Below are 22079 nucleotides of genomic sequence, written 5' to 3' on the forward strand. Positions count from 1 at the left end.
CCGATCGCTGGGGGGGGGGGGGGGCGGACGGGGACAGGAACCCGGCGGCGGTGCAGCGCCGATCGGGCTCCGGGCTCCCCGCGCGCGGGCGGCGGCGGGTTCCGGGGCCGCGCGCTTCCGTGCCGCGCGGTGTTGTGGGAGAAGGGGCCGGCCCCGGCGTCTCCTCCCTGAGCCGGCCCCCGCCGCCCATCCTGCGGCCAAGATGTCTGACATGGAGGATGATTTCATGTGCGACGACGAGGAGGACTACGACCTGGTAGGGCGCGGGGCTCCGCGGCGGCCTGCGGGGGGCGCGGCGCCGGCCACGTGGTGCCGCAGCCCTGGGCCGGGCCCCCCCGGGCCGCCGGGCGCCCTCCTCCGCCCCACGGCTGCCGGGGGCGGGCGCTGCGCTCGGAGCAGGCCCCGCCGGGCTCCCGCCGCCCCTCCCCAGACGAACGGGCCGGTTTCGGGCCCGGCCAGCTGCGGCCCCTGCTCGCTGCCCGCGGGGCACGGAGCTGCCAGCCCCCTGCGGGCCGCGGCGGCGAACGGAGGGAAAGTGCGGGGAGGGGAGCGGGGAGTGAGGGGACACGGCCCAGCAGCCCGGTCCTCGTGCTCAACTGCTGGGGCTTCGGGTGTTAGCGAGGTTTTTGCTCTTGTGGTACCTGCGTTGCAGGGTTCGGGGTTCCTGTGGCGTGTCTAGGTGTGTTTTCACATCAGGTTTTGCTCTGAGCTCTTGCAGGTAAAAATAAAGTGTAAGTGCTGCTTGCAATTAGCAGCAGACAGAGCAATTTGTCCAGGAAAATTGGAGAACATAATGAGATTGGATGTAACAAGTCTCTTTTTAATTATTAAAGCTAATTACGTTTTACAATTAGCAAAGCGATTTCAAGATGGGTTAATAAACGAAATAGTTGTCATCTGAAACAAAAAATCTTTGCTGTGCTCTCTGATCAGTTATAATCCCGTTGCCATAATCATATATTGGGGCTTGAGATTCTGTTGTTTTTGTTTTTCCGAACTTTGCATAAGTTCTTAGAACTGACACATTTCTTAAAACACTCCATATAGTTGAGGATTAAGAGTCTATTTCATCTTTTTCAGTTGAGCTTGTACTCACAGTGCTGCACTCTCACTGAAAACCCCAGCTGCTTGCTTATGGAAGGCTTGTCTTGTGATGAATTATTTGATGACCATTGTTACTTACAAGTTAACTTAAAAGACTTATTTGCTTTCATTTGAAATAGATTCTGGTCAGTTTTTTATTATGAACTGCCCAGAACGACTGGATGACACTGAACACAGAAAGAAAAGGAAAAAGTGGTTTTGTTTTTGAGTTTCAAGTTCAGATGAGAGTGCTTGGCTGAGAGGCGTTGTCATGTACCTGTGTCAGTATTCCAAAATCAGTCTTCACTTAACGCTCCCAATGATCTTCCACTTAACTCCCTGAATGAATCCACAGATTTTTATAAACGAGCTCCCTGAAGGAAATACCCTGAGACCATTAAACATATTTTGTGTCAGTTTATTCCAACGTCAATTTCCATCCATTTTTATTAACACTTAAATCCATATACTGGTATAAAATACCATGGTTATTTTTCCATGTGATACAATCAAAGTAATACTAAACAGCAGAATTCATGTTGAATGCGCATAATGTGAGAACTGGATGTGTAGAGAAATCATTGGAATTACATTTTTCAATATTTAAATGCATCTGTCACAAATAAATTTGAATAAGTCAGTGCAACTCTGTGCTCAAAATACATTCAGTCAGCTTTCACCAAGAATAATTGCTGGTGTGATGCTTTTTCTTCTTCCTGTGTTAAGTGTTTACTCCATTATTGGAAAAACCTTCCTGAAACTTCTTGCTTAGGGCACTTTTCTGCCCATGACTGCAGCTAGCTCTCATGGAACATTTTTATTGTCATTTATTGCCCCTAGGCCAGACCTTCCCAAATTTAAAAATACTTCTTGTTAGGAGCATGTTCATTTCTTTTCAGTATGTAACTTCCAGGTAAAACATTAAAGAATACTTACACTGCATCATTAAATAAAACAGGTTTTTTTTTGTTTAGTTTGATTTATAACAAATGAAGGAAAAAAACAATTTAAGAATAAAGATAGCTGAACTAGTTTCTACATTCTTGCAATGACAAACCATGATTGTATGATGTTTTCAGATGTTCTTGAGACTGTAATTGCAGTGTTCAACAAAATTGTTTTGGAAAATAGTTAAATAAACCTCTTCCTAAGACAGGGCCCGATTTCTTCCTTTCATGTAGATATAAATCTAATTAAATTAACAGAAGACTATAAGGGGGTGGTTGGTTCTCAAGTTCAGCGTAAAAGCAGCTGCAGAAGGATGTGGAACGAAAAACTGAGTACAAGACAATACTCAGACAAGTACAGAACTGAAAACAAAGAGCATACCTGAGCTTTGGTGAATGTTTTGTAACAAATAGGAAGAGTGGCAGAAATTGCAGAACGCACTAATGGATTCAGAAATAGATAGCTATTTTGTCAAAATACAGTACATTCAGGTGTCCTAGGGTAACTGCTAGCGTAAAAATAGTGGGGAAAAAAAAGTTTTTGTCAGTTTTTACTTAAGGTGGTTATGGCTGTGCCTCTTTAAATGTGCTTTTGACCTTCCCATTGAGTACACCCAGTCAGTTATGTTTCCTTTAGTATGCAAATGTTTTGCATTTGAACTGAAACTCAGCTGATGTTCTGAAGGCCCAGCTCTTTCCCAGCTTCATCATCTTGGATTTTTGTATAACTGGAGGAGTTACTACACTGCCAGACAACTGAAGACTGCCTGTTACACAGACCATAGTTTACTGCTTCAGCCTAGTTGTTCACTGGGATAAAAGGCAAGGTTTTTCATGTAAATGGATGACCTTAGCCACTCATACAGAAGTTAACTTTATCTGTTGGAGATCTTTCTATCAACAACAAAAAATCATTTATTTTTATGGGTGGATGAGCCTACCTCAGAAGTTGCTAATAATATATACTGACAGCTTTGATTATAACACGGATTATTGCACTTTATGCCTTAGTAAACAGAATAATGTTTACTGGTCATTATGAAAGCCGCTGAATTTTAATTTCCAGTTTGATGCTGTTAGGTACCTCCTGATTTCAGCCCAGGTTCTTTTTATTGTTTCAGCTTGAGGGTGGAGAGGGAAAGACCATTGTAACTACCATTTTTGTTTTCAGCCTCAGACAGAGAACTGTGTTTAGAATTGTCTTTGAGACTAAACTCAGCCTTTCTCGAGAAATTGATTCTTGCAGTCAAAATGTTAGCACATTGGCAGTTATTGTAATCCCTTGACTTAATTTTTTTGTTTTAGATACATAAGGAATTTGTCTGTGGCGTTCTTAATGAGACATCTTATTATGCTCATTATTATTATGCTTATTATTCAACTTCAAAATTAATCTGGGGGAAGGTAGCCAAATCTGTTTGCTGAACAACTTGTCTGTTATGTAGTTGTATTATTTCATTGACTTCAGGAGAAGAGCTTTGTACAATTCGTGTGAAGAGCCATCAGTTTTCACTCCGGTGAGATCGCCACAGGTTCATGAGGATCAGCATGGCTCAAATACGGGCAACATGCTTTCAGATTACTGAGGGATTCCCTTTTCATGCTGTATCTATATTAAGAAGTATGTGGTCATGCTTTTTATTTCAGGCTATCAGAAAGGCAGAATTGGTTCACTGTTTCTTTCCAACCCTGAGAAACATACTCCATTTCAGAAAGAATTTCTGTATGCTCTCAGACTTGATAAGCAGTCTCATCAGTAAAGAAGGAAATTTTCCTACTTTACATTGATGCATTTATAGTAGATACAGTTGAAATTTCATGCAGATAGTTACCTCTTCCAGGTCTTTACGTTTCAGTATTGCTGTTATTTTTGTTACGTATGTGTAAATATATATTGCAAGCAAGATAGTGATAAGGTGGCAAAACCAAGCATTCATAACTAGGGAAATACCAAATCAGGCAGCTCCAGTTTATGCTCTTCTATTTCTTTGTTATATTTAATTACATTAGTATGTGACTGAAAAAACATTCAGTGTGCTTTACAAAGGACATGGGATACACTGTTCTCTGAATTCATTACCATTTCATATTTAATATGGATTCAATGTGTGTGTCCTGGTACTTTCTTTTATGCAGTTCTCTTTGGACTCGTCCACAAACACAGAATTAATAAAGTCAGGGCTTATTTTCCTCATTACCATAATGTCTCAAAAGGAAGTATCGAGGCAAAAAGCATGAGAATAATTAGTACATTCTTTCCAACTGAACATTGATAGGTTTGATGTAAGTTTTGATTATTATTACTGTAATTATTTTAGAGAAAGTATTTATCACTCTGTTCAGAACAGAGCTCCCTAGGATCTGATATGCAGTTCGGTGTTAAAATGAAGTAAATTAGATGTCAGTTACCCCGACATGGACTCTTAGGATGCCCAGAACTATAGGAGAGCTGTAAGATAGCGGTGGGAAGAAAAGGCACTTTTTTCTGATACAGTTTACATGTCGTAATACCATTTTTTTTTCTTTCTGCAGTCTTCTGTCTCATTTCTCTGCATCTTCCAACTTCTGCTTGAGACAACACAAAGGCAGAATACTGCCTTTCTGTGGAACTGCAGTGGCCCCACTGCGAATCTCTGGCTTCACAGCCTAATTATTCCTGGTGTCAGTAACGGGCTGTTACGAGCCCTGATGTGAGCCAGCAGGCACTAGATGGCTTGCAGAGGTAGCAAGTAGGAGCAGAAGAATACTGAGGTTCGGAACGTGGAAACGAAAACCAGGACTACCAACATGTGGCTGAGTAGTTGCAGGCTTGTTACACAAATCACTGTTGTTTTTACCCTCATGGTTTGTCTCGGAGTTTTGTCCTCCTTACTTTTTTTGCACTGCGGTGTGGTTGCTTTCTTTTTATTCATCTGCCTGGATGCCAGTGGTAAATGCACACAGAAACTGTTCTTTGCTTTCTGGCCTGGGGCTTGGGGCTCGTGTGTTTGGTTGGTCACCATTGGGGACAGTGCCCATGATCTGTGTGAAAATAGTGCATGTTCATTTTAGATGAAATGTTCACAAAATTTAGCTGGCAAGCTAATAGATTAATGTATTGAGCAGTTGTTTTCAGAGTTTTTTCAGTTGGCCTCATTTTGGCATTTTTGTGTTTGGGGGAAAAAAAAAAAACAACAACAAACCAAACCCACATCACTAGTGCTCTTGCAAAATATCAGGTCCTTGCTCCAAATCCTAGAGTTAGACCTCCTAAATGCAATGGTTATGAAACAAAGTTAGTTGAAGTAAAATCAAATTTTTACCAGACTTGTTCTCAGAAACAATTGAACTTCACAAAAAAGAATGCTTTGAGTCATCCCAATGGTTGAAATTTGGTAAAATTACCAGCAATTGAAAATGACGATAATAAGGGCTTTGTTGTTAACAATACTTAGAGGATTAATTTCTACAGAAATAGAGCTCTTTGTATTGTGTCTTTTGTGAGGAGCATATCCTCTGCATAGCTACTTTCCCTTTTTATTGAAAAAAGGTTTGCAAAGTAGTTCGCTTGCTGAACAATATATAGAAAGCAAAAGTTCAGGTTATCGCTCCACATGTAATATAGAATTCAGGGAAGTACTGTAGGCAGGAGAGGAGGATTAACAGCTAGTCAAAGGTGGTTTTCACAACATACTGCTTTCTTTGCTTTTAACTTTATCAGGTTAGTGTGCCACTCTGTTCTGCTGGAATGCCACAATCTGCTGTTAAATGTGGCTGATGGAGTGTTAAGAGTTGCCGAGTTGACGTTCCTCTGCCTGTGAGGAGAGGTGCCGTGTGCTTCAAGAGCTTTATGCAATTTCTCAAGCCATTGGCGAAGGCTCCTGCTATGGTTTGCTGAAGCCATGGCTGGTTTTCTAACCTCCCTGGCCGCTTGCTCCTCTGCCAGCACTCGCCAGCCTCAGCGTTGTGTCCCTGTGTTGGTGGGCCTGTTCTCTTAACCCAGCAGGGCGAGCCATCGCCCAAGACTCGTACAGCTAAGATGCTGTGCAGGTGCTTTTCTGTCTGTAAGTTATAATTAAGAGTATTCTTGGCTGTGCAGAATGTTAGATCTAGATGATATAGTTGAGATTTTTAGAATTATGTCTAGCTACTCAACATAGAGTCTTGTGCACTTCTGTTTTGGTACTGCATTTGCTGGGGAAACAAACTTTCTAGGTGCAAGATGTTGAGTTGGGAAAGTTGTTCGGGCAGGAGGCAGGGAAGTCAACAGTAATGAAGAGGAAAGGTTAGGTGTACAGGATCTGAATTTATTGTTTAAAAAACTTTTCTGTTTTCAGTACTTTCAAAAGTGGAACTTTTCACTGTTTTCAGTTTTCAGTAGTTGAAGGAAATGCATCTTTTTCTTAGTTCGAACTTTGAGGAGACAGCTTCACACTTTTCTTTCTTCTTTCCCCTTGTTCTTGGCAAAAGCTGAATGCCCCTACATTCATTCCATACTGCACTAAGCCATCTCTGCATCAAAAGAAGACAGAGTAGAGTGCTGGTCCTTCTGAACTGTTCAGCACTGGCATAATTCATATGGTTACCTCTGAGCCCTCCCCAAGGGTACAGTGAAGTTAATTGTAAAATACCTGGTGAGTCTCTGGATGTAGCATTATTTTTTCACTCAGTTGAATGAATGTTTTTTGTTGAAGAAAAAGAAAATCCCTCAATCTTGGCATTTGGCTTTTTTTTTTTTCCAGCAGTAATAAAAAAACTAGTATTGCAAAATTGGAAAAGATAGATAGGGTTGCCACTACGGAGTTGTAGGTGCCCCAGACAGACATTAAAATGGTGATTTAATCAGCAGCCTAGTACCTATAAAAGCTAAACCTTCCCAAATACATCACCTGTCTAGGCATACATAACTCATGCCATGGGTTGCCTTCCCAGATAGATGCATCCTGCTTCTAGGTAAACCACATTCAGGAGCAAGCATTGCTTCCAGCAGGAACTCCAGTATGAATTCTCTTTTAAATTGCAAATGATTCCAGTCCAGGGTCTCTGACCTCTGTTTTTAGGAACGTGTCATTAAGAAAAGCATGTTTCCAAAGATAGGAAAGGCCTATCTCCCTTACAGCTTTGAGTCACTATCAACATCCTAAATTGATGTGAGGCAAATAGGCATCAACTGAAGGAAAAACGGAGCTATGAGGGTATAAAACGCTTCCTTTGATGCATTTCAAAGTGATTCCATTAGGAAAAAATAATCTATAAACTTACACTTATTCTTTATTATGTATTAATATTAGTATGAAAATAGCTTTATGGAATATTTAAGTAGCATTAAGAAAAATGATCTGAAAAAGGGCTTCCTGCAGGAGTCCACATCCAGAATCACTGCCAGAGCCAAGATGAAAATTAGATGTTTCTGGCTTCAGCCTCACAGAACCCATTGCTTCCTAAAAGGAATTAATTTAGTTTGCCTACCTTTTATCTTTAAAAATAGATACTTCTGCCAAAAATACTCTAAACTTGAACAATGCAGAATAAACAAGGCATCGACTGACCTCACGTACCTTAAATGCGAGGTTGCTTAAGCTTTGGCAGCAGCTGCCTTCCTGAGGTGCCCTGTACACTTCCAGCTGTCGACAGGCTGTACGTGTTGCATTGCTCCATCAGTGCTGGATCAATAGGGAAAATAAGCAAACTACAAGGAAAGTCTCCCCGGTGAAATAAGATAGTTGCTTGCTGTTTTCTTTGGAGTTTTCCATATTAAGTATGGGAATGCAGAAAACAGGCTTGTGGCCCTCCCTATGCTTTCCAGACTGTTGATGTTTGCGAGTACAAATAAACGCGTACCTGAGCACCTTGTCCGCATGTAACGAGTGGAAACGTGAGCAATGTGTTCTGAAGGTTGGATCAATAGCTCAAGGACCATGTTTATTAAAATTTGGGCCAACCGTGAGTTTCCAGAATTAATTTTTCCATTAGAATTTCAGAAGACTAAAGAGTTAATTTAAAACTTCTCTTCGGCCATGGCTTTGAAGAAGGAGTTGGCAATATATGGGTGAATGAAAGAACAGGTGTGTGTAGATGAAGAAGTACAGGAAAAGAAGAAATGGCAACTTAAAGAAGGGCACCTGAATATTGTTTCTGTTGTTAGAAGGGAAAGGTACTCTGACAGTAACTTTGGAGGTTTAAGCAGATTCTGTTAAACAGATCATCTCCTAATAGCTGAGCACTCTGTTGACAGAAGTTGGCTTGAAAATGCAGCGTTTTGAAATATTTTCGATTCATCTAAGCCTCAGAATTATTACTTGAGATTTGACTTTGTTAGCGGTCCGTAATTTACACACAGCAATAGTCCTTCAGCATAAAAAGATAAAATAATTGCTTGTTGGCTTGGGTTTTTTCATCAGAAAAGCCCCAGGGTGCTAAAAAAAAAAAAAAAAAAAAAAAAAAGGAACGGTAGAAATAAGTTCTTCAATTTATTCAGTGGTGGTGTACATGAGGGGCAATTGATTAAACTGTTGCTTAATGCCTACTGGCCCCGCTGGAAGTATCATTAGCATTTTTCCCAGTCAGTTTCTGCTGCTCAGCAAAGAAACAGCTGGTGTTACTGTTCCTATTTTCTCAGATGAGTATGGATCTTTAGGATGTAAAAAGGCAGATGAGAGATTCGTGGAGGCCTGTTATACCCTCTGTTGCTGAATCATTACTTGTTTGGCAGCTCAGCCAGCATCTTCACTGTGGGTAGCAAAGGTCACGTAACAGAGCACCTTTTAGGAGACTAGTGGCCTTCGTGTTTGCTTCCTCCGTACAGAAATGGCATATACTATTAGGCATCTGGCCTTAAACAGCAAAATTGGCTGAATTTTAATAATACAGACTGTACTTGTCAGAAAGGCAAAGTCAGTTCATTAGTTCAGAAACAAATATGTTGACAGGCAAGTGGTGGTGGATGGCGAGGCAGACCTGGTGACGGAGGAGAGAGAATCATCTCAGGAGTATGTACCTGATACCTGCTTTGAAACCCAAGATTTTAGTATACAGGCCTTCCGTATCATACATCCTACTACAGTTTACCTATTTTCAGTGAAATATTAGATGTTCCAAACCTTATTTTTTTCCTGTTTTATAATGTTTGTTTTTTTCCCATTTTTTTATGTAGGAATATTCTGAAGACAGTAATTCTGAACCAAATGTGGATCTGGAAAATCAATACTACAATTCCAAAGCTTTGAAGGAAGATGATCCAAAAGCGGCACTAAGCAGTTTTCAGAAGGTTTTTTTCTTTATATTATCTCTTATTTTTATATTGATTCTGTAGACTGCAAGTATATTCCATACATATTTTAAAATATTTGCTTATGATTTGAGATATTTTCTCTAATTGTAAGAGTAATGTTTATATTTTAACTTGCTAATGTGCTAAGTTTATCACTGGACTACTTGGATTCCTAGCTGACTGCCTTTCAGGATCATGCTTAGGGAGTATAAATAGGACAATAGGCTAGTCCTATTTTTTACAGAACTGAGTTTTTAATCTTCAGAATTTACTAAGTTAATTAGTCCTAAGTGTGTTTTCATGTGTCAACTATAGAAACTAGATCAATTTGTGTTTTAAAATGAAGTGGCATTTTCCTCAGTGTTTTACACAGTGTTTGGGTTGCTATCTGAATTCAAAACTTTAAATGTGTAAATACTGAATGACTGTTTCTTTCCTTCACGTCAGTATTAAATTTTTAACGTGCAAACACCGTCACCAGAAAGCAATACGTTAGCTTGGAAAAAGGGAAAAGTAGAATTTTTCCTTGGAAAAGTAGAATTTTTCCTTGGAAAGGAAAAAGTAGAATTCTGCATCTTTTGGCTTATTTATAGTGTGTAACAGTATTTATATACATGATTTCAAAACCAAAAAAACTTACAGAACTTGACTTGTCTATGGTATTATTAAAGACTGCAGCCTAGGAGTCTTCCTGATGTGTAAAGAAAGTATAGCAATTCAGAAGCGTGCATTCTTTGAATAGTTTAGTTGGGGAGTTGTTTGAGTCAATTTTGGGGAGTGTTAAAACTTTTTTGTCCATATATTTTCATGGAATGGTGCTAAAGTTTATTGTTTGATGTTAGATAACAAAAAAAAAAATCTATTAATAACAATTCACCATCCCTACATCACCTAAGGTATGAAAAATAATAAGATACCTACCTCTCTCTAACTTCCTCAGTAATATCAGTGGAGAGTGGAACTGAAGAACATGGCAGAGTAAAACATTTCTTTTTATGAAAGATTTATAAAGATTGTTTAAAAAATTCTTCTATTTCAGGTTTTGGAGCTCGAAGGTGAAAAAGGAGAATGGGGATTCAAAGCTCTGAAACAGATGATCAAAATAAACTTTAAATTGGTAAGAATTTCAGCTGTCACTTGAGAAGAAATGGTTTAAATACAGATTTGATCCAGAGGTCTTAAATTATTGTTCAAATTTATGGCTATGACAACTAAATCTGCCAGAACTTGTCATTCACATACTTTAATAGCTACTACAGGCATGGCAGAGAGATTATGTGGTGGTTGCAAGTCCGATGCAAAATAGCTGCTGTAGTCAGCTGAGACTCTTGAGTATCTGACACTCAGCCCTTGCTATCCTCAGGTATCACACCATTGCAAACTCGAACATTTCTATATGTGTGTACTTCACCAGAACAAATAAGTGCAAAGTATTTTTATGCTACGTATGTGACCATTCCAAAAGGTTGTGTAGCCATTTCTATTTTCCTAATCATGATAAATATTTTAAATATCTATTCTATGGAGTCTTGCTTAAGTTATTCCTGATTCTGCTGCTTATGGATGAAGTGCTGTTGTAAAAGTTCCTCGCAGCAACCATTACTGCCTAGCCTTTCTGTTATGCTTTGATTTCTGTGTGTGTTGCAAGATGTAACTCAGTTTTTAATCATTAAGACAAAAATATAACAATTTTGGTTTTCTTTATAGACTAACTTTCCTGAAATGATGAACAGATATAAACAGCTATTGACCTACATACGGAGTGCAGTTACAAGGAATTACTCTGAAAAATCCATCAATTCTATTCTTGATTATATCTCTACTTCCAAGCAGGTTAGATCATCAGTTCTTCCATTTGGTGGTTTTCCTTTTTACGTTCTTAATTGTGGACTTATTTGTATATACGGTAGTCATGTTTGTTTGTTTTTTGACCTTATTAGAGAGTGTTCACAATATTAATTTTTCATCGTATTTTAGACTGTATTTCCCACATCTAATGGTTTCTATGAATATACATAACTTTTCAAAAATTCATATTTTTGTTCAAGCAGGTTGAATTATTTTTTGGCAGTTTTTATCTGGAATTTTGATGCTAATAAGTAAAGTAAATAACTTTTCAGCATAGTAGCTACACACTAAGTGTCTTTTCAAATATAACTTGCAATTAAACGATGCTTTATTTTGGGGGGAAAAAACCTGAAAAATTTTGCAGTAAGGTGTTGGTGTTAAATATCATTTCCCTTTGAGTGTGCTGTTCAAGCTAGGTACATGTTTATAGAAAGACAGTCCAGCTCCTTTAATGGTGTGTACAGATTTACAGAAAACTCACCTAAATTACTACTTTGAAGTAGTACCTGCATATAGAAGATCACTGGTCTTCAGGGATGAATCCTCTGTCATTATCCCAGTCCTTCCCGTCCTGCCACTTACAAGAAAGGGAAGTTTAATAGATGAAGGATGGTTTACTTTTAAGGTCTAAAGGATTGACTTGGGCTGTACGTTGTTGGTGGAGTTTTTGGTCGGAATGCTCTTGGAGCCAGACCTGGAGGGACAATCGGGAAGTGTGAACTTCAATTCAAATTCATTCATAGCTGCAGATGTGCTATTCCAAAAAAGAATAATGGCCAGAAACAATACTACTGAATTCTCTGTAGAACCTTTGTTAAAGGTCGCATTCAGCAGTTAGATTTCCGTTTTGGATACTGTATTTTTGTATTTTTAAGCAAAGAAATAGTTTGATGTGCTGGAGAGCTTTCTTTCACATGGTGTTGGTAGCATAGAAAGGAGAAAGCATCTTTGTCTATTTCTCTTTATAAATTTATTTTCTATATGATATGTAAATTACTATTTATTTTTTTTTAAGTAGCAGCAATGCCCATTAATGTTTGTCTTTTGTTACACAATGTAAGACTTTATTATGTAAGACTGGCTTCTGTAAGGTAGCTTTCATTTTGAACTAGCATGAAGGATGATTGCAGATCTTAAAATGTGAATGCTTTTTAATATCTTATTTTATATAAGAAAAGGAAATTTTCTTAGTGTTGTTACTTGTGCTCTTTTTACAATTCAGTAAAATGCAGATACCTTTCTTGTTTTGAAGTTCAAGCATGCACATTTAGTTTGTTCAGATTGACATTATTAACAGGTACAAATTTGCTGTTTACAATTATAGAATTCTGATTTTTTATGTCAGATGGATTTGCTTCAGGAATTTTATGAAACAACACTTGAAGCTCTGAAAGATGCTAAGAACGATAGATTGTGGTTTAAGACAAATACAAAGGTAAAACATAACTCATTTTTTGCTTTGCTTTGTGACACTTTCAGCTAAATTTAATAAATGATAATTATGAAATCTTAGTAGATCTTAGTACTTGATTTTTTTTTTTTTATTACAGCTTGGCAAATTATATTTAGAACGAGAAGAATATGGAAAGTTACAAAAGATTTTGCGCCAGCTGCATCAGTCATGCCAGGTACCTTTATAGTCTAATCACTGTAGCTTTGTAAACAGCATTGATTTTGTTACATCAGTTGTTGGCCTTTGAGGCATGTTGTTAAGCTTTTTTAGTACAGAGGAAAAAAATGTTATATTTGCTTTATTTTTCTGTTTGATAACATGAATGAAAAGTGATTTGAAAAATGCATTATTCCTTACTTAAGGATGATTTTAAAAAATAATTCGCAACTATTGATTAAGTTTCATCTTGGCCATGTACAGGAAGGAGAAGCACATACAAATAATCTAAAATTATAGATGTTTAGTTGAAAATATAGCAAAGATTCCAAACGAGCATTACTGCAAACTGAAGCTACAGTTATTATTTTCCATGTTGGAAGGGAAAAAAATAGTTGTGCAGCCTGCTGTGCCTGTTTGTGTCCCCTTTTCTTCCTCCAGCATGGAAAATGGGTTACAAATATCTGGGAATTGTTTCTGTCATAGGCAGTAGAAGAGTTGTATGTATCTCATATATATACTATATATAATATATATATATATATGTTTGTCTGTATCAGTCATCATGTTTGTATACTGAGAGAGTGTGGGTTTTTTTGTGTTTTGTTTGTTTTAAGGAGAGTGGAAAAGAATAAAGAACAAAGTTCTCAAAGTTGTTTTAAGGCAAACAATTAAACAAAAATACTGACTTTATTAAAGAAAGGGCTTGAGAATTTGGCATACTGCAAGTGGCTTGAGTATTATGTTTTGTGTTTTATATTTATATCAAAATTTCAAGTTTTTAGGCAAATCCTTATTTTTGACAGGAAATTAGTGAGAGTATTTGGTAATGAGTTTTCTGTCAGTGTAAAACTGAAATCACTGTTCTCTTAAAATTTCACAGTATTTATTACTTAATCTATCCTAGACTGATGATGGGGAAGATGATCTAAAAAAAGGTACTCAACTATTGGAAATCTATGCTTTGGAAATTCAAATGTATACAGCACAGAAGAATAACAAAAAACTTAAAGCACTATATGAACAGTCATTGCACATCAAGTCAGCCATTCCTCATCCGCTGATCATGGGAGTTATCAGAGGCAAGTTAATCTTGAATCTTTCATTTAATTTGTTGTAGATAAGCTTAATGAAAATCTGATAATTAATGTTTTTTCAGTTTCAACTACAAAGACAAAGGATCTTGTAGGTTCATAGGCAGACAAACCCTATGGGAATAAGGGACTACAAATGCTGAGACTATGGGCTCATTGTTTAATGCTTACCTTCTGTAGGACTTCCAGCTTTGCTGCTCTGGTGCCTAAGTACCAGATGCACTGCTCAGCCAGACAGAACAGTTGACTACATATAGTGCAGGAGAGAAGCAACAGAGAACATGGGGAAGAGCTGAGCTGTTTGACTCCGTGGCAGGCACCAAAGGATAAATGCACAAGGCTTGACAGGGCTGTTAAGTGGAAGGGACTGCTATTTCTGTAGTTCCCTTTTGTAAATTTGTGTGCCATCATCTTACTCTGGTATAGGTACTTGCATAAACAATCTAGCAGTAGTGGGTGCTTCAAAAATAAAAGGAAATGAAGAGCGTTTCTCAATTTTTATGTATAGTTTTGTTTAATATGTTGGGAAAATTCCATAAATATAGGAAGTACGTTGCCTTTAAAATCAAGATAGATTCCATTACTTATTTTTTTACAGTATTTTAACATAAGGTTAAAATAATTATTGGCTGTGAGGATTAGTGTTCTTTTACATTTATGGTGTGGGTTGGGCTTTATTTTTTTTCTTCTTTGGAAAAGGTTTGTTGAAATGGCAATGCTGTATGTGAAGGCCCTAGTGCTTTTTTTTTCTAGAAATTTTAGAGAATGAAAAGACTCCCCAAAATATTTCAGTAATCTATTTAGAAATAGCGTGGAACTTTTTAGTACAATTATTGTAGTCTGCAACAAGCACGCAGTGTTCTTTTTCTCTTCATCTGTGTTTTCTTTTCAGAATGTGGAGGCAAAATGCACTTAAGAGAAGGAGAGTTTGAAAAGGCACATACTGATTTTTTTGAAGCATTCAAGAATTATGATGAATCAGGGAGCCCCAGAAGAACCACTTGCTTAAAATATTTGGTCTTAGCAAACATGCTGATGAAATCTGGAATAAATCCGTTTGATTCTCAGGAGGTACTTTTAGAGATATGATTAAGTCAATTAGACATATTGTCTTATTTTTGCCTTTTTTTTTTGTCTTTGTTGAATTGATAGGGATGTTACCCTAAAGATGACAGCAGAAAAAATATTTTAAATCTGAACATTGTATCTTGCTTTCTGTTCTTTGTAGGCTAAACCATACAAAAATGATCCAGAGATTCTAGCAATGACGAATTTAGTAAGGTAAGATTTTTAGGGGGGGGGAGGGGGGGGCGAGGCTGAGGATGGGGATGGGGGAACCGTAGTGTCCAAAGCAGGAATGGAATATTTTTAGAGGTGGTTTTCTCTGCACAATAAACACTTTTTTCTTTTTTTATATATAAATATGGGGCAAATATTTGTGGATTGGTTGTTTTTCTTGAGAAACTTTTATTTACCATGACATATCCAAGTATCTATACTGTACCAGAAACGTGCTGTTATCCTCTACTATGATGAGTTTCTTGTGCAATCACAAAACTCATTTTTTTCCTTCAAGATAGTTGTGTTATGTAGTACTGCAACTGCACTTTCAGGTTTGGCTGATTAGACATGAGAAACTGAAGTGATTGATAGCTCATACTAAAGACAATAGAATAATTGAATGCACGGATATTTCGCGATTACTAAAGGGGGTTCATAATTGAGGAATACGAAGTGAATTTCTCAGGTGTTCTCCAGCATCCTTCAAATACACATAAATATCAAAAGAATGTTTCATTACCTCTTTGAGGCAACTGTGAAGTGAGGACTTTTAGGGTATTAAGATCATCAGACGAAATAAAATGAACTGAGACAGTCTTTCTATATCGTGCTACGAAGCTAACCTGTTCCATCCACTTTACCCTGCCTTTGCTTTATCAAGTAAAAAAGAAAAAAAAAAGCATAGGAAAACTTCCTACCTTTTTATTGTGTAAGAAGTAACATGTGCTTGCATTTTGAAATACATGGTCAATCTCATGTTGGAACGAACCTTGCTGTGATACTGCTATGGTGCTGCACCATTGTATGTGTACAAATGGTTTCTGAAAGTTCATTCATTATTGACATAATAAACTGCCAAATCGTTTACTCATCATTAAGGGAATATTTCCAGTAATTCCACTTCAGACTTGTCTATTTCACTTTCATAGTTTCCTGTGAATTTGAGGCATAAGGAACTCCAGATGGCCTTACCCAATCTGATTTTATTCATATTCCTAATTTATAACTTTTATCTTGACATTTGAGTATAACTGCTTCTTTAAAGTTAATAATGCAATTAAAGTGGTGTGGAGAAGAAATATGCAGAAGATAAAATAAATTCCAAATATTACAATTATGTTTTTCATTCTTCTTATATTCTACATTGGGAACTTGAATGTGTTACGTATGCTATAAAAGAGACTTCTGGAATAAACAATAATATATACTTAACTGAGATTCTATTTAATTGTGAAGTACAGTTAATGGTTTCATGTGATAGAATCCCGTACACTCATATGACTACGTTTATAAATTCCTCAAGTTCTGCCTTAAATTTAACTGGTCTTTTTCTTTCCCCTTTTACTGATAATCAGGGATTACTTTTATTTTTTGGCAAATTTGTACAATTGAAAATATACAGGGACCATAAAAGCAAAATAGACGTTGTTCTTAAAGTGTTTTATCTTAGTATTAAGCAGAAACTGAAAACATGTATTGACCAGTATGTCTTTGAGGTTAAATACTGTTAGCCAGTAGCTTAGTATAACTAAGCCTGGAAGTTTGATTGGTGAATAGATAGTCCCTGTTACAGCTGACAGTTCCTCTAAGAAAAGTTAATAGATGGGAATTTTAAGACCATTATATTTCAAGAAAAAGGCCTTGTTTCAGTGGTTACAGCTCTTACCATTAAATGATGTCATGGTACCACTATTGAACAGTTATGATGTCTAAATCTACCTTTGTTTACTCACCTTTTCTCAGATAACAACTGAGCAATTAAACTAAAAATACACTATAAATAAAAATAGTAATAGGCCAAAATTACCGATGGTTAATCCTGGAAGTCAGGCATTTCTTCCATCTTCCAGTATTTTCAGAATTCAGATTAAGACATTCTAGAAAGAACAACACCTCCCCTGAAATTTTTTTACCTCTTATTTTTTACATAAAATAGGGCTTCATGAAGCCAAAATACAAGGAATTATACTGTCCAAAACTGGCTGGGCTTAGGATTTTTATAAGATTATATTTTTTAGTACAAAGATTTGGAAAACAGAGCACACTTGCAGAAGAACTAAATATTCTTACTATAGTTTTGTAAATGTTACCAAAAATTAGAACTGGAGAAAGGTCATTTGTGTGGCATCTCAACTTGAAATAGCTTTTCTTTACACAGATTCTGAATATAATTATCACCAACACTAAATAACTTAATATAGATTTTTAGAAGATGCAGAATGAAGCCTTATGAGTCTGGTTTTAATTTTAAAGACAATAATTCAGTCTCCCATTTTTCTGAAGTGCCTATCAGAATAACGACATCGCTGAATTTGAGAAGATTCTGAAAACAAATCACAGCAACATCATGGATGATCCCTTCATAAGGGAGCACATTGAAGGTATTTTTGCAGGCTATTTTAATCCTTTTTTCACTGCTTGGTAAGATTTTTTTTATGGTTTATTTTCTCTTTGGCAGAATGAGAATTCTTTGTGATTCTACTTGCAGACAATTACTGCTTACATCCATGCTGCTTATGGACAATTCCTTTACTGTTTCCAGTTTCAAGTTGGTCATGGCCAACAGGCATACAGAGGAATGTTAAGAATTGCAGGAATAATGAATAAACTTCTAGCAAGAGAGGGTGTTCTAAGATAATATCTACAGTGGTTTTAGGCACTGAATATTTTGAGGTGTGTCCACCCCTACTGATAAAGAATTAAGTAACAGCAACCCTTAGTTGTAAAGGTTGTGTCAGTCTCAACAGTTAGATGTTCACTAGTTTATAAGGGAAATTTTCTGCTTCAGATGAAAGATATAACATGTAGACAATGTAATGAAAGTTGGATTAATAAATGTGTAGCAACAAAATATGTAACAATACATTCTAACGTATATGTACATAATTCTAATGTATATGTTGAAAACAGTGGTTGGATTTATAATACCTATACTTAATAAAACGGGAACACACTAAAACATGCCCATCCATTTCATTGCCATGACAAAATAAAATTATCCCCAGCACTTAGATAAGTGCTAAGTATCTTACACTAGTATCTTGAGAATGTAAAAGTCTCTCTACTTGAATGCAGCGTTCATTTTTCAAGTAACTACTGTTTTCATCAAGAGTAGGACTTACTGTGGGATTGCCAGATCAGTTAGCTGGATAGCTACACGAAAAGAAAAGAGTTAAATCCAGAGACCTGGTTTTCTTAACGCTTCTTGTTTGTAAAAGAGAACACGGCAAACAGCAGGGGAAACTAAATATAATCCCTCTACTGCTGTTACATGTCGACTGCTGGTAAGCTTCAAAGTCTTGTAGGGAAACTCAGTAAGATTAGAGAGATGGATTCTTAAAGAAGGGAGTATAACAGAACTGGAAAGCAAGAAAAGGAGGACAGTCAAATTAAAGGGCGAGGGAACTTGAATTTCACCCCTTCTATAACAATGATCTGCAGGGAAAAAAAAAAAAGACGCTCATCTTTTTCAGTCTGTAGTGATACATAGTGCATGTTTATGTTTGTAATGCTTCCATACCTTGTGTTGTTGTTTAATCTCTTTGGTTTTATTGAGATGCGTAATCTGGTCTTCAGTATTATTTTTCATTATATAAACAATACTTGTGTAACCGGTTAGGTAAAAATGGAACTAGCTTTTTTTATTACCTAAAAAATTAGCTAAAAAATGGATCTAGCTTTTTTTCTATTAATTTACAATGGTAATTCATGCTTTCATTTTATACAAAATTTCTTTAATGTAAAAAATTACTAAAACAATAGCTGCAGTATCATACCTAACCAAAATCAGTCACTTTATGAAGGCTCTGTTTTTATCATTCTTCTTCTGTTCCTCATCGTAATTATGCCATTAGACTCTGACCTTTATCTTACAATATTAATATTTCTCATGAAGTTAAACGCACGCAGGCTTAAATTTCAGAGCTTTAAGAATACCTCTTTTTACTTTAGTACAGTGCAAGCATTACAGCCATAAATTAGAGGGGCAAACGTACTATGTAGTAACCTTCATGACTTAGGCAATTAATTTGAATCATTAAAGTTTTTACTAGGGAATATATTGCTCCCTGGTTGAACAATTTTCAGCTTTATCCATCGTCAAGAGTTGTGTATTGCCATACTGTCCCTGAAGGAAAGAGGATCTCTATTTTGCTGTGCTTCTCCACCTCACTAAATTTGAAAGTACCTATGACCTAAAAAGGTCTTAGAATTTAGGATATATTTCTATAAGGAGTTGTATTGCACCCTTACAAATGCCATTGTTTTTACAGTTTTGTTTTTCTTTTCTTACAGAGCTTTTGCGAAACATCAGAACACAAGTGCTTATAAAATTAATTAAGCCTTACACAAGAATACATATTCCTTTTATTTCTAAGGTATGTGTTAGTGGAGCCTTACATTTGCTTAAGTAAATGATTAATTATGAATAAAAGTTCTTAAATACAGTGGTTCCAGAAATAGAACATCTAAAATATAATCTAAACTGTAACATTGTACTGATGCACTCCTGGCAGCTTTGCAGTGTGCAAATGTAAATTTCAGGCATCTTCCAAATGCTTTTTTATAATAATGCACTATGATATATTTCTAAAATACTCAATTACCATATTCTACTTGGTGTAGAAAAGTACTTTTCTGAAGGAAAGTATAAAAAGTGAAAATTGCATAATTATGAAAATTAATTCTACTGATATAAAAATCCAAATTTTAATCTTTTGTTCAAAAGATATTTTCAGATGTCTGTATTTTAAGGCTATAAGACTAGAACTACTGATTTCATTCTCTAATCTGGAAGGAACAAAAGCAATAAATGACAATAGATTACGTTTCTATCTCCTGTGAGACTGATTTTTCTCAGACTTTGTCTGATTTTTCTTGCAAAAATTCACAGCATTCCAAAATATTTCATAAAATATGAAAGAAACCTAATAGTTATGTTTAACTTGTAATAGCATAATATCCTGTCAGAACTTTTTCATTTCCAGAATTTACTTGAGCAGAAGATCCATTTAGCCCTGTAAATAGTTTTGAGCACAGGCTAATTCTTTTCCGATGGTTATTGCCTTATTTCATCTTGCGGTGTGTTTTTGTTTTGTTTGTTTTAAATACAGTCAGCAAAGAACTGTTTTCTGGAGCTTCCAAAAATGTTGCTTTAGCCTCTTCAGCCTTATTTGAGAGGTTACTTTCTCTTGATCATTGGCCATATATACTTTGAGTGGAGTTCTTTTGCTTGACGGATCATTGTTGAATTAATACTTTCAAACATTAATAAACATAAGTCAAACCAAATTCTACATAAGAAAATAAAGACTGGAAGGATTTAATGTTGCAAACCAGAATACCAACACAATGAGATTTCTTTTTCTTTTAGGAGTTAAACATAGATGTAGCTGATGTGGAAAGCTTGCTTGTGCAGTGCATATTGGATAAGTATGTACTTTCTTCTTGTTTACTGATCTTTGGTTACTTTAAAATAATTAAAGAATATTATAAACAACAAAATATTACTGTGCTTTATGACAATACTGTTTGACTCTAAAACCAAAAAGTAATGATGCTGACTATTATTTGCTTGGCTTACAAGCAATAAAGTATATTTGTAAGATGTGAGCCAAGAGAATTAATTATGTACAGAGATTGAGTAGCATGCTTTTTACTTTAATTTTAAATTACACAAGAAATTACTTGGATTGTAATGAGATTATGAAAATGATATATTATTAGTAAATGCTGCTTACACCCATGTATATTTTCAAGTATACTTTCAAGCTGACAATTTTTTTTAGTAGTCTGTTTTCCCTAACTGGAAAAGCTCAACTACAATTTGTAAAATCTTTTTTTGGAGGGTAGCTTGTTACATCTACTAGGTAAATACGATCCATATGTGGGTTCGTATTTTAATTTCTTTTTACATACATCTCCATAATTTGTGATTCCTTGTCATTGAAGAAAAGTTTACCTCATATTGCATCAGACTTTGTATGTGGGTCATGGCTAGGCAAGTAAGATACACATTGCTCAATGAATTAGTTAAATTGGTTTCTAAACGTGATGACAACTATAAAAGGCGTTACTACACGGGATAGTTGAATTCTGAAATGGACACTGCATCTCCCTCTTATGTAAGACCTCTTATTTTACCTCTTGATTATTGTTTGCTCCTATTTTCATGTGCATTAATGATTTATAGTTATTTATTTATTTCCTTCTAGCACTATACATGGCCGAATTGATCAAGTCAACCAGCTCCTAGAACTGGATCATCAGAAGAGAGGTGGTGCACGGTATACTGCGTTAGATAAATGGACCAACCAACTAAATTCTCTCAACCAGGCTGTAGTCAGCAAGCTGGCCTAACAGAAAACAAGCTTTCACAAACGTACTTAAGGCAACAGTGCAGTGATGTAAACCTTAAAAGAACTGGGAATGGCAAAACTACTGTCGGTTGGTGTGCCCTGAAATTATTGGAGTTATGGCAGAAGTGCTTTTTTGATCAGCTGGTTTGTGTTTTGCTGCTGCATTTATCCCAAGAAAAAAACAGCTTTAATCTCCAGAAGAAAACCAAAATGCCACGGGATTTGTGCTGTATTGACATCTTGCCCTAAACACACAACATCCTAGTAATTTGTCAAAGGGCAATTAATGACCAGAGAGAAGATTTTTGTCATGATTTTAAAAACACTGACATGTTACTGTTGGTTAAATTTAAACATGTTTTACCTGCAGAAATTCTCTCACAGAAATAACCTGCAATAACTTGAAATGCATACCCTTTTGAACACTTCCTTTTCTCATGTATAAATTGAAATGTTTGCTGCATTTTGCAAAATGTCAATTCTCCAAAAATGTGTCCGTTTTTTTCTGTACCTGCAGTGTAGTAAAGGTTTAGAAGAAACCCCATAATTATAGTGGCATACTGTCACTTAGGTTTCAAGCAGCAAAATAAACAGTGCAGTTCAGAAATTGTA

At 36.4% G+C, this 22079-nt stretch overlaps 1 protein-coding gene across 3 annotated transcripts; it reads left to right on the plus strand.

Annotated features, from left to right (window-relative positions):
• The first annotated feature begins 100 nt into the window (after window positions 1-100).
• COPS2 (COP9 signalosome subunit 2) lies at window positions 101-22079 on the plus strand. 3 transcript variants are annotated; one of them, XM_080607924.1, is made up of 13 exons: window positions 101-256; window positions 9163-9276; window positions 10319-10396; window positions 10987-11112; window positions 12452-12562; window positions 12678-12755; window positions 13644-13818; window positions 14723-14901; window positions 15059-15111; window positions 17395-17492; window positions 19405-19487; window positions 20483-20541; window positions 21324-22079. In XM_080607924.1, exons 1-13 carry the CDS (start codon window positions 203-205, stop codon window positions 21466-21468), a joined length of 1353 nt encoding a protein of 450 aa, XP_080464050.1. In that variant the 5' UTR covers window positions 101-202; the 3' UTR covers window positions 21469-22079. The 3 variants fall into 3 exon arrangements, with proteins under 3 accessions (XP_080464050.1, XP_080464049.1, XP_080464051.1); XM_080607923.1 differs by having other exon boundaries at window positions 12473-12562; window positions 13644-13852; window positions 14688-14901; XM_080607925.1 differs by having other exon boundaries at window positions 12473-12562.

This window comes from Anser brachyrhynchus (genome assembly GCF_964034855.1).
Source record: "Anser brachyrhynchus genome assembly, chromosome: 11".
NCBI lineage: Eukaryota > Metazoa > Chordata > Aves > Anseriformes > Anatidae > Anser > Anser brachyrhynchus.

Excerpts from the sequence above, each read along its gene's own strand:
- COPS2 (XM_080607923.1), top strand. The coding sequence starts at position 203 with ATGTCTGACATGGAGGATGATTTCATGTGCGACGACGAGGAGGACTAC. Across the intron at positions 11,113-12,472 it reads ATATCTCTACTTCCAAGCAG|ATGGATTTGCTTCAGGAATT; the intron begins GTTAGATCATCA and ends TTTTTATGTCAG. Across the intron at positions 17,493-19,404 it reads CATAAGGGAGCACATTGAAG|AGCTTTTGCGAAACATCAGA; the intron begins GTATTTTTGCAG and ends CTTTTCTTACAG.